The sequence below is a fragment of the Malaclemys terrapin genome, chromosome 12 (assembly GCF_027887155.1).
Source record: "Malaclemys terrapin pileata isolate rMalTer1 chromosome 12, rMalTer1.hap1, whole genome shotgun sequence".
NCBI classification, from domain to species: Eukaryota; Metazoa; Chordata; order Testudines; family Emydidae; genus Malaclemys; species Malaclemys terrapin.
Window position 1 is genome coordinate 18922460 of NC_071516.1, and position 12525 is coordinate 18934984.

At 46.9% G+C, this 12525-nt stretch overlaps 1 protein-coding gene across 1 annotated transcript in view; it reads right to left on the bottom strand.

Moving 5' to 3' along the window:
• LOC128846567 (translocating chain-associated membrane protein 1-like) overlaps positions 1–12525 on the bottom strand; it is a 52630-nt gene that overhangs the window by 21829 nt on the left and 18276 nt on the right. The window contains exon 2 of the mRNA XM_054045756.1: positions 12213–12273. Within this exon, the coding sequence (XP_053901731.1) occupies positions 12213–12273 (61 nt within the window). The remainder of the gene's footprint in view (positions 1–12212; positions 12274–12525) is intronic.

Consider the following 12525-nt stretch of genomic DNA (forward strand, 5'->3'; position numbering starts at 1 on the left):
GTAACTTGAAAGCTTTTCTCTCTCCACAGAAGTTGGTCCAATAAAAGATATTACCTACCTAGTCTCTCTAATATCTTGGGACCAACACAGCAAACAATCAGTGAAACAGTCATTTTCCAAGCCAACACCACTACTGAAATAGTGGGGCTGTTATCACTCGGAGCTACCATTTCAGGTCATACCCTAAACGCTGGAGGGCCAAACTGTACCATTTACTTTTGGAGATAATCTTTACAACTACAAAGGCATTTTATTTTTAAAAGTGAGATCTTAAAACTGAATCTGATGGGGGAAATGAATTATAACATGAAGGGGGATGTGACCCACAGGCCAAGTGTCTTGGCCAAAGTTGTGATTTTGGGCAAAGGTTTCAAAAGGATAAGTTAGGTACACATGTGAGTGCAAAGCGAAGTTTGCTCCTAAAAATTTATCTCTTGTTTACAATGACTCACTAGCTGGTTGTGGATGTTTTATGATTATTTAAAATGTGAATTTATCCAATATCTCTTTTAAGCATGGTTAAAAGCATGGTTTTCTTCAGCAATACATTTGAAAATATAACAATTTTGTAATATGGAACATTCACATTAGCATTTTAAAATAATGCTAGAGAAATATTCAATTACAAGCATAAAGGCTTTTGTCCAAAAAGATAATGAGCATAGTTGTTTTTTTTTTCCTAGACTGGGAATATTTTGTTTCTCTGTAAAAATAGCAAATTTAGTAAACACAATATGAAAACATTACATAAAGAAATATTGAATGCACAGGGAGGGTGTAGAGAACAAGTGTAAGGTCCTTTCAGCACAGGTGCCAACTTTTGAAAGTGCCACGGGGTGCTTGGCCTCCACCTCCGCCTCCACTCCAACCCTTCCCCGCCTCTTCCCATCCCTGCTCCACCACCCCACCTCTTGCCACCCAGTTCTGCCTCCTCCCCTAAGCACACTGAGTCCTTGCTTCCCCCCCCCCCGCCCCCAAGCCTCCTGCCTGCACACCCTGAAACAGCAGATTGTGGTGGGAGGGAGTTGATCCACGGGGCCCACCAGCAGGCAGGAGGCACTGGGGGGGAAGCTGACTGGTTTCAGATAAAGTGATACAGTGATTTCTGAGAATGAGATTAGGGAAGTACGCTATTTTGCTAAAATTAAAAAAAAAAATCTTATAACTATTTTGTTGAGAAGCTCTAGTGTCTCGATACATTGAAGATGTGGGTGCAGACATGTATTCAACTCAGCTCTGCGCACACCCAAGTCAGAGAAATTTGCCTAGCAGCACCTGTAGGGATGGTGCTCGCCCCCTCCCCTCATAACCCCATTCATGGCTCCATAACGGCAGCGCCGCTCTGACCCCCCGCAGTTCCTTTGAACTGAAATCCCCAGCTGGAGACTCCTATGTGGAGGGGCAGAGGGTGGGTCATGCAATGCATATCTACACCCACATCTTGAAGAGCAACAGTTACAATACAGGTAAGCAACTGTCTCTTCTTCGAGTGGTTGCAGAGTTGTATTCCATGCAGGTGACTCACAAGCAGTTCCAGCAGAAGGTGGGCTCAGAGTCTTTAAACAGTTAGTGCACAGAAGTGCCTTCCCAAAATTTACATCCAATCTTGATGCCATGGTGATAGCAAAATGCCTAGCAAATGTATTCACAGAAGACCATTCAGCTCTGCAGATATCCACTGTTGAGACATCACTAAGCAACGGAGCAGATGTCGACTAAGCTCTGGTTCAATGAACCTCCAATGATTGTAGAGCCTAGAGGTGTCATCTACACTACATAAACCATGGTAATACAGAGGGTAATCCCCTTGGAAATGATCTGCATGGAAACTAGTTGCCCCTTCATTCGCTCAGCATAGGACACAAAGATTCAAGGTGATAAACGAAATGGCTTATTTCTCTCTAAATAAAACACTAAGCACCACCTGACATCTAAGTTATGTAGATGCTGCTCCTTTGCACTTGAATGTGGTTTGGGAAAAAAATATAGGTAAGTAAATAACCTGATTAAAGTGAAACAGAGATACCACTTCAGAAAAAAAAAAAAAAAAGCGTGTGTGTAGTCTTAAACACCACCTTGTCCTTGAAGAACTTAGTATACAGAGGATCTGCCACTAAGAACTGCAAGTCACTAACTCTTCCTGCAGATGTTATAACCACAAGGAAGGCCGTTTTCTGAGAGAGGACAGCATGTGAACATGCTTCTACTGACTTAAATAGTGGACCCATCAGCACTGCCAGGACTGTATTTAGGTCCCACAATGGTACTGTTTCTTTCACAGGTGGAAAAAGAAGGATAACACCCTTTAAAAAAAAAAACCTCACCATCATAGGGTGTGAGAATATCATCTTCACTTGAAAACCATCTCCAACTACCTCTGAGCAGTGCTCCTTCCCTTCATCTAGCTAGGCAGCCTCCACACATTTAAGGTGCAGACTGCTCAATGCTGGATAAACATCCTGGCCATGAAGCTGAGTGAAAGTTTTGAGAGGTCAAACAGAGAGGGGAGATCAAAAAACGAACATTGCCTCAGCCATGCTATCAGAAATGAGAATTAGTTTGGAGTAATCCAAAGTGAGCATGAGGATAACCTGAGGAAACGGGGGAGAAAGGGGGCATACATCACATTCCCTTCCCAGTTCTGATGAAAGGCATTGATAAAGAGTCCCTGGACTGTGTCCCTCTCAAGAACAGAATTGATGCCATTTTCTGTTGTCCTTTGTCACAAACAAGTCTGTGAAAGGGCTCCTCATTGCTAGAAAATGGACCTCAGCATACTGTTCTTTAGGGACCACTCATGGCTGTTTGAAAAAGACCAACCAGGTAGTTGGTTCTGAGTGCCTGGTAAGCACGCCACTTTGGATACAATACCTTCCTCAATGCAGAGGTGCCAGAACTTTATTGCTGGTTGGAGTGTGCACAATGCCTGCTTGTTCACATAATACATTGCAGTGGTATAATCTGAGAATAAAAATCGCTGTCCTCCGGATGTGATCCCAAATAGCCTGACAGATATTCTATATTGCTCAAAGTTCCAGCAAGTTGATATGACAAAACTTCTCCCGACCACAAACTCTGAATTTTTAACATTACTAGATGCGCTCCTCAACTTATTGTGGTGGCGTCACTAACTACAGTCTCGATCAGTGAAGGGCAGGAGAGCGAAGGAGAGAACTGCGTAATGGTAGTGATGGCCAGTGATGAGGAATATGAGGAACTGCCTATGGCCTGGGAAGATTGTCACATGACAGCAAGCATCCTGGAGATTAAGAACAGCAAATCAGTCACTGTGATTCCGAGTGGAAAGAATGGCAGCCAGGGTAATCATGCAGAATCTCATGTACTTGCTTATGTTTGTGGAGAGCACGGAGATTGAGGATAGGTCTCATTCCTCCCTTGAATCTGAGGGGGATCAGGAAGTACTGGGAATAAAACCCCTTTCCACAAAAATAAGAAACCTCCTCTATAGCCTCTAGAGTACACAAGGTTTGTACCTGCTGTAACAGCAGTGACTCATGATAGGGGTCCCTCAAGAGGGACAGGAGAATTGGAAGGTGGAATGTATAGGAACTAATGGCATAACCCAATCCCACAGTGTTTAAGACCCATCTGTCCATATTTATTGTCTCCCAAGTGAGACAGCCTATCCCTAAATATCTGGAGTATGGATATGACATTGACAACTGTGGTGCTGTTCTCAAAACGCCACTCAAATCTAGCTGAAGAAGGAAGAGGACAGGCCAGTTGACTGAAACTAGACCGAGGTTTCCTCCTCCATGATTTGTGCTCCTTTTGAAGGAAATCTTTTTGCCTCATGGGGTAAGAAGACTGATGGAAATATCAGTGAGGACAATATTGCCATTGTTGGTTCCCAAAACACAGTCTCTTTCTGGCTTGGTTATAAATCTCCAAGAAGCATAGCATGGCTTGCAAGTCCTTGAAAGAATGTAATGTCTCAGCAGTTTTCTCCAAGAATAGGAGATAGGATAGCTGCCCCACAAGAAGGGCAATGTTTAAACCCCAGTCAGGGCATCCCACTGGGAGAAACTACAAGGGTCTAAACTATAAATATATACACAAAGGAAGTTACAAAGAGCTGCGAAGACAAGTGTGAAGAAAGATCACACTAAGCGCTGCAACTCTAGCTGTGGTCAGTGAGAAGGAACTGAGAGGGGGTTATGCAGCACCATCCTTATATAGCCATGAAAGGGATTATGAAGGGAGGAGCACAAGTGCTGCCCCTACTGATACTGGTAGGCAAAATTCTCCAACTTTGATGTGCTAGGCACACATGCACCTGAGCGGAATAAATGTCTTCAACCACTCAAAGAACACTGTCTTGCCTGTGCTCTCAATGCTTCTGTTACTGGCTCCCAGGCAGCTTGGAGGAAAAGGAGGAAGTCTAACAAGAATGCAGAAGGGTGAGAAAGGAATGTTGGGCTGGGAATGAGAGCATGGAGGTGGAAAGAGGAGTACAGAGGTCTATAACCACTAAAAAAACCACTCTCCTTCAGAATAAGCTAATGTAAACAATGTACTCAATGCTTTTTTTGCCTGTTTTCACAAACAAGGTCACAAACAAGACTACTGCACTGGGCAGCACAGCATGGGGAGGAGGTGACCAGCCCTCTGTGGAAAAAGAAGTGGTTCAGGACTATTTAGAAAAGTTGGACGAGCACATATCCATGGAGCCGGATGCACTACATCCGAGGGTGCTAAAGGAGTTGGCCAATGGCTCTGCAATCACATCCGCCATTATCTTTGAAAACTCGTGGCGATCAGGGTATATCCCGGATGACTGGAAAAAGGCTAATGTAGTGCCCATCTTTAAAAAAGGAAAGGAGGAGGATCCTGTGAACTACAGGCTAGTCAGCCTCACCTCAGTCCCTGGAAAAATCATGGAGCAGGTCCCTCAAGGAGTCAATTCTGAAGCACTTAGAGGAGAGGAAAGTGATCAGGAACAGCCAGCATGGATTCACCAAGGGCAAGGCATGCCTGACTAACCTAATTGCCTTCTGTGACAAGATAACTGGCTCTGTGGATGAGGGGAAAGCAGTGGACGTGTTATTCCTTGACTTTAGCAAAACTTTTGATACGGTCTCCCACAGTATTCTTGCCAGAAAGTTGAAGAAGTATGGGCTGGATGAATGGACTATAAGGTGGTGTAGCGGGGCGGCCTGGCTTCCAGGCGCCCCAGGAAGCGATGAGCCAGAAAAGCCGCCAGAGTGGGCGGAGCCACCGCGGCCTGTCCCCGCCCCCCGGAAGTCAAGGGGCGGGACAGGAAGTATAAAGGCCAGGCCCCAGCGCTCAGTAGCTGGCCGGCAGCGGGAGAGGACAGACGCTGGTGCCCGAGCTCCCGCGGACCTGAGCTTGCCGAGAGCCCGGTACCCTGAGGAGGACTGGCCGGGCCTGCCGAGAGCCTGGTACCCTGAGGAGGACTGGCCGAGCCTGCCGAGAGCCCGGTACCCTGAGGAGGACTGGCCGAGCCTGCCGAGAGCCCGGTATCCTGAGGAGCGATCTGAGCTTCCCCCCGCCGAGGGCCCAGAGGGAGCGACAGACCTACCTGGTGCTCGGGGCCCGGAGGAGCCCATGATCTGCGACCCAGCAGACGGAACTCAGGAGGAGCAGGTACCCATGGAGGAGGAGATGGGAACTGGCCCGGGGATAGCAGACCCCGAACCCATGTCAGTGTGTTGCGGTCAGGATCCCCACTGACTGCGCGGCAGACGGACTGCTGCGGATAGGGCCCCGGGCTGGAACACAGTGGAGTGGGTGGGCCTGTGTTCCCCCCTGCCACCCCGCGCCGGGTGGCAGTCTCTCCTCCTCCTTGTCCAAGGGGCCTGGGCCCCTGACTGACTATTGATTTGCTGCCCCGCCCTGACCTAGGGCCTGGGCTAACCCAAACTGACCCAGCCCCTGCATCGGGGCCTGAGCTCAGAACTGTTAATTGTGTGCTCAGTCCCTGCATCGGGGCCTGAGCCCTGAACTGTTAATTGTGTGCTCAGCCCCTGCATAAGGGCCTGAGCTCTACACTGTTAACTGTGTGATCAGTCCCTGCATAGGGGCCTGAGCCCTGAACTGTTAATTGTGTGCTTAGCCCCTACCCAAAGGTCGCGGCCCTAACTGTTATTCGCTTTGTAGCGGGGCGGCCTGGCTTTCAGGTGCCCCAGGAAGGGACGAGCCCCACCCCGGAACTACTACAGGTGGATAGAAAGCTGGCTAGATCGTCGGGCTCAACGGGTAGTCATCAATGGCTCCATGTCTAGTTGGCAGCTTCAAGCGGAGTGCCCCAAGAGTTGGTCCTGGGGCCAGTTTTGTTCAATATCTTCATTAATGATCTGGAGGATGGTATGGACTGCACCCTCAGCAAGTTTGCAGATGACACTAAACTGGGAGGAGTGATAGAGACGCTGGAGGGTAGGGATAGGATACAGAGGGACCTAGACAAATTAGATGACTGGGCCAAAAGAAACCTGAGGAGGTTCAACAAGGACAAGTGCAGAGTCCCGCACTTAGGACGGAAGAATCCTATGCACTGCTACAGACTAGGGACCGAATGGCTAGGCAGCAGTTCTGCAGAAAAGGACCTAGGGGTTACAGTGGACGACAAGCTGGATATAAGTCAACAGCAGGGATGGCTCCAGGGTTTTTGCCACCCCAAGCGGCGGTGGGGGGGGGGGGGGAATTATTTAGTTGGGGATTGGTCCTGCTTTGAGTAGGGGGTTGGACTAGATGACCTCCTGAGGTCCCTTCCAACCCTGATATTCTATGATTTTATGAATATGGAATTAAACCCAAGACTTGAGTCTCTATGTTCCTCTGCTCTTTGCCCCATTGATAAAGTGTGTGTCTCGTCCACTGCTAGTGGCTGGTCCACATGGAGATAACAGCCTCTTACTGCTACCAGTTACTCTGTTAGGCCTGGTCTACACTATGAGTTTAGGTCGAATTTAGCAGCGTTAAATCAAATTAACCCTGCACCCATCCACACAACGAAGCCATTTACTTCGACATAAAGGGCTATTAAAATCAATTTCTGTACTCCTCTCCAACGAGGGGAGTAGCGCCGAAATCGATATTGCCGGTTCGAATTAGGGTTAGTGTGGACAAAATTAGACGGTATTGGCCTCCGGGAGCTATCCCACAGTGCACCATTGTGACCGCTCTGGACAGCAATCTGAACTCGGATGCACTGGCCAGGTAGACAGGAAAAGCCCCGCGAACTTTTGAATTTAATTTCCTGTTTGTCCAGCATGGAGAGCACAGGTGACCACGCAGAGCTCATCAGCACAGGTAACCATGCAGTCAGAGAATCGAAAAAGAGCACCAGCATCGACCGTACGGGAGGAATTGGAACTGATCGCTATATGGGGAGAGGATTCCGTGCTAGCAGAACTACATTCCAAAAGACGAAATGCCAAAACATTTGAAAAAAATCTCCAAAGGCATGATGGAGAGAGGCCACAATAGGGACTCATATCAGTGCCGAGTGAAAGTTAAGGAGCTCAGAAAAGCCTATCAAAAAACAAAGGAGGCAAACAGTCGCTCCAGGTCAGACATGCTGCTTTTATGCTGAGCTGCATGCAATTCTAGGGGGGGGGCCGCCACCACTACCCCACCTCTGACCGTGTATTCCGAGGAGGGGGTAATCTCAGCCATGCCTGAGGATTCTGTGGACGGGGAAGATGAGGAGGAGGAGGAGAAGCTTGCGGAGAGCACACAGCACTCCGTTCTTGCCAACGGCCAGGATATTTTTCTTAGCCTGACTGAAGTACCCTCCCAAGGCGGTATCCCAGACAATGAGGCCATGGAAGGGACCTCTGGTGAGTGTACCTTTGTAAATATAAAACATGGTTTAAAAGCAAGCGTTTTTTAATGATTAATTTGCCCTAAGGACTTGGGATGCATTCGCAGCCAGTACAGCTACTGGAAAAGTCTGTTAACATGTCTGGGGATGAAGCGGAAATCCTCCAGGGACACCTCCATGAAGCTCTCCTGGAGGTACTCCAAAAGCCTTTGCAGAAGGTTTCTGGGCAGTGCAGCCTTATTCCGTCCTCCATGGTAGGACACTTGACCACACCATGCTAGTAGCAAGTAATCTGGTATCATTGCATGACAAAGCCTGGCAGCGTATGGTCCTGGTGTTTGCTGGCATTCAAGCAACATCCGTTCTTTATCTCGCTGTGTTATCCTCAGGAGAGTGATCTCGTTCATGGTAACCTGGTTGAAATACGGGAATTTAATGAAGGGGACAGAGGTGGCCGTTCCTACTGGGCTGTTTGCCTGTGGCTGAAAAGAAATCCTTCCCTGCAGTTAGCCAAGTGGGGGAGGGGGGAGTGTGGCAGGCATTGACGCTGAGCTTTTCGCGTTTGGCTAGCAGGGATCTTCCCTGATACCAGCCACGCGGTGGGGGGAGGGGTAAAGCGATCATCACACAGAATTGGATGGGTGGTGGGGGCGTTTAGTTTGGTTTCTGCTGCTGCACGTTAACAGGGAAACGGCAGCACTCAATGGGCTTTGCTTGGTATGGGAAAGGAGGGCGCTGCTTTTATGAAGGTTGCAGAAGCCGAAAGACAAAGGCTTACCATGGCTGCATGCAAGCTGAATTCTGTTGCCCGGCCCTGCGTCTGTGATCTCTAACACCAAAGCCGCAGGCACTCAATTTAAGATGCAAAATGCGACCTTGTACCGAAATCACATGTGCTATGTAATCTGAATAGTGTTGTTCACCGTGAAAGAGTATAAGCATTGTTCTGTAAAATGTATCTTTTTAAATACTTCTCTCCCTTTTTTCCCTCCCTCCCACAGCTGCAAATTTTTCAAGCCTCCCTCCTCTGTCCCAAAGGCTATCTCAGATAAGGCGGCGAAAAAAACGCATGCGAGACATGTTCTCGGAAATCATGCAACCGACCCGCGATGAAAGAGCTCATCTGAATGAGTGGAAGGACACGGTATCAAAGTACAGGAAAGATGCCAGTGAATGTGAGGCCATGAGGGACGCTCGAGATGAGAGATGGCAGGCTGCAATGCAGGGGCTGCTGCGTGATCAAACGGACATGCTCCGGTGTCTGATGGAGCTTCAGGAACGGCAGCAGGATCACAGAGTGCCGCTGCAGCCCCTGTATAACCGCCCTCCCCCGTCACCATGTTCTAATAACCTCCTCACCCAGACGCCCAAGAATGTGTGTGTGTGTGGGGGGGCTCTGTGCATCCTCCCACTCCACCCCAGTGGACAGCCCAAGCAAAAGGCTGTCATTATTTTGAACTTTTGAAATGGCCTTTTCCTTCCCTCCTATCATCCTCCCAAACCCCACCCGGGCTATCTTGTCAGTTCTCTCCCTATGTTTATAATCAATTAATAAAGAATACATGATTTTTAAATGATAGTGACTTTATTTCCTTTGAAAGCAAGCTGTGATCGAAGGGGGGAGGGTGGTTTGCTTACAGTGAATGAGTCAATCAAGGGGGCGGGTTTTCATCAAGGAGAAACAAACAGAACTTTCACACCGTAGCCTGGCCAGTCATGAAACTGGTTTTCAAAGCTTTGCTGATGCGCAGGGCTTCCTGGTGTGCTCGTCTAATCGCCCTGGTGTCTGGCTGTGCGTAATGAGCAGCCAGGCGATTTGTCTCAACCTCCCACCCCGCCATAAACATCTCCCCCTTACTCTCACAGAGACTGTGGAGCACACAGCAAGCAGCAATAACAATGGGAATATTGGTTTGGCTGAGGTCTGAGCGAGTCAGTAACGTGCGCCAGCGACCCTTTAAATGTCCAAATGCACATTCTACCACCATTCTGCACTTGCTCAGCCTGTAGTTGAACAGCTCCTGACTACTGTCCAGGCTGCCTATGTATGGCTTCATGAGCCATGGCATAAAGGGGTAGGCTAGGTCCCCAAGGATAACTACAGGCATCTCAACATCCCCAACGGTTATTTTCTGGTCTGGGAAGTAAATCCCTTGCTGCAACCATTTAAACAGATTAGTGTTCCTGAAGATGCAAATGTCATGAACCCTTCCTGGCCATCCCACCTTGATGTTGGTGAAACGTCCCTTGTGATCCACCAGTGCTTGCAGGATCATTGAAAAGTACCCCTTGCGGTTTATGTACTGGCTGCCCTGGTGCTCCGGTGCCAAGATAGGGATATGGGTTCCATTTATCGCCGCACCACAGTTATGGAATCCCATTGAAGCAAAGCCATCCACTATGACCTGCACATTTCCCAGAGTCACTACCTTTGGTAGCAGCAGCTCAGCGATTGCTTTGGCTACTTGCATCACCGCAGCCCCCACAGTAGATTTGCCCACTCCAAATTGATTCCCAACTGACCGGTAGCTGTCTGGTGTTACAAACTTCCACAGGGCTATCGCCACTCACTTCTCAACTGTGAGGGCTGCTCTCATCTTGGTATTCTGGCACTTCAGGGCAGGGGAAAGCAAGTCATGAAGTTCTACGAAAGTGCCCTTATACATTTAAAAGTTTCGCAGCCACTGGGAATCGTCCCACACCTGCAACACTATGCGGTCCCACCAGTCTGTGCTTGTTTCCCGGGCCCAGAATCGGCGTTCCACGCCTATAACCTGCCCCATTAACACCATGATCTCCAAAGCGCCGGGGCTCGAGGTTTGAGAGGACATGGACACAGAATTCTCATCACTCTCGTCGCCGCGCTGCCGTAGCCGCCTCCTCCTTGCCTGGTTTTTCAGGTCCTGGTTCAGCATAAACTGCACAATAAAGCGCGAGGCATTTACAATGTTCATGACTGCTGTCTTGAGCTGAATGGGCTCCATGCTTGCTGTGGTATGGCGTCTGCACAGTTCACCCAGGAAAAAAGGCGCAAAATGGTAGTCTGACGTTGCTTTCCCGGAGGGATGCGGAGGATGTACCCAGAACCACCCACGACAATGTTTTCGGCCCCATCAGGCATTGGGATCTCAACGGGCGGGGGAGACTGCAGGAACTATGGGATAGCTATCCACAGTGCAACATTCCACAAGTCGATGCTAGCCTCAGTACATGGATGCACACCACCGAATTAATGTGCTTAGTGTGGCCGCATACACTCGACTTTATAGAATCAGTTGCCAAAAATTGAATTCTGTAAATTCTGTAATCCCGTAGTGTAGACATACCCATAGTTTGAATGGTGGACATCTGTATTGTGGACGTAAATGTCTGAGCCTTGCTGGTGACAAACTAGGGTCAAATTCTGCTTTTTCAGTGTTGTGGGGTTGTTGGATTATCTTATTTATTTATTACACCCAAAATACACTATGCTGAAGGAATGTTAAGATTGCAAAATTAAGTACGGAAGAGTTACGAAGTGTCATAATTAAGGGTGCCCAAGAAACCTTAATTCAACCTCCTGCTGGGTATACATTATAATATAGTCTTTAATTACATGACCATATGCTATTTTTTCCCACAGCACCTCTGCCTCTGTGAGTGTAGAGAAAGGACAGTGCTCTAGGAATGAATCAGAGTTGTACAGTGTATGAGACTGTTGTCTATAGAACTGTTGCCTCATTTGTTGCAGGAGTTGGAAGATGTGAAGTGTCTCATAGATATAGAGAGAGGAAAATGTGATTACAACTACAAAAATTGGTAACGGAACCCAAGGGAAGGTGTAGTTCCTGAAGTTATTTTATGTTTTAAATATATATTGATTAGATTTCAAGTCAATAATGTCATTTTAAAATAAATGTATCTGATGGGACATAAAGTGAGAAGTATCTTACGCCATTATTCAGCGTATAGTTATCCATGAAGTAATATCTGGTACTTTTAAAGACAAAAATAAATTAATCCATTTAAGAACGTAAGACAATGTGTGATTAAAAATAGGAAACATTTAGGAAACCACGTTCAGAGTTACAAAATATTCTACTTGGTATGAAAAAGCACCAAGTTATAAAAAGAAAGTGGAAGGCATATCATGCCTAATCAAGTCAAGCTTTGGTGCAATAGCAATATTAACTATAGCCAAAAAATCAAAGTGGTAATTGCTTATCACTAGTGAAGAACTGGGAGCTTAGGTGTTATAAGGGTGAGAACATTAGAAATTCCCAAGACAAACAGAAATAAGAAAGATTCTCTGATATACAAATGAAATGAGTTAGAGATAAGACCATTATTATTTATAAATGGAAACTTTTTATAATTGGGTTGTTACGCTATATAGAAATAGATAGTGGATTTGCTTTATTCTTACCAGTGGTGTAGGTAACGTTGTACTGCACAGTAATAAAGATGATGACATACTTGGCTGTGACCTGAAATTTAAAAGAGAGGGAAAAAAATAGAAAAATTGGCTACATTAATATTCAAAGTTTTAAACACCCGCTAAACTACAAGCATAGTAATTCCAGAGCCCCTAAACACTCCTTTTCAGATAAGTCTATGAAGAAGAATATGAAATCAATTAAAATAAATTTTGAGGGAACATGGTTACTTTAATGCAAACAGTTATTAATATTTAAATATATTTATGAAGCAGAAACCCTTAACATATAAAGTTAAAGTAA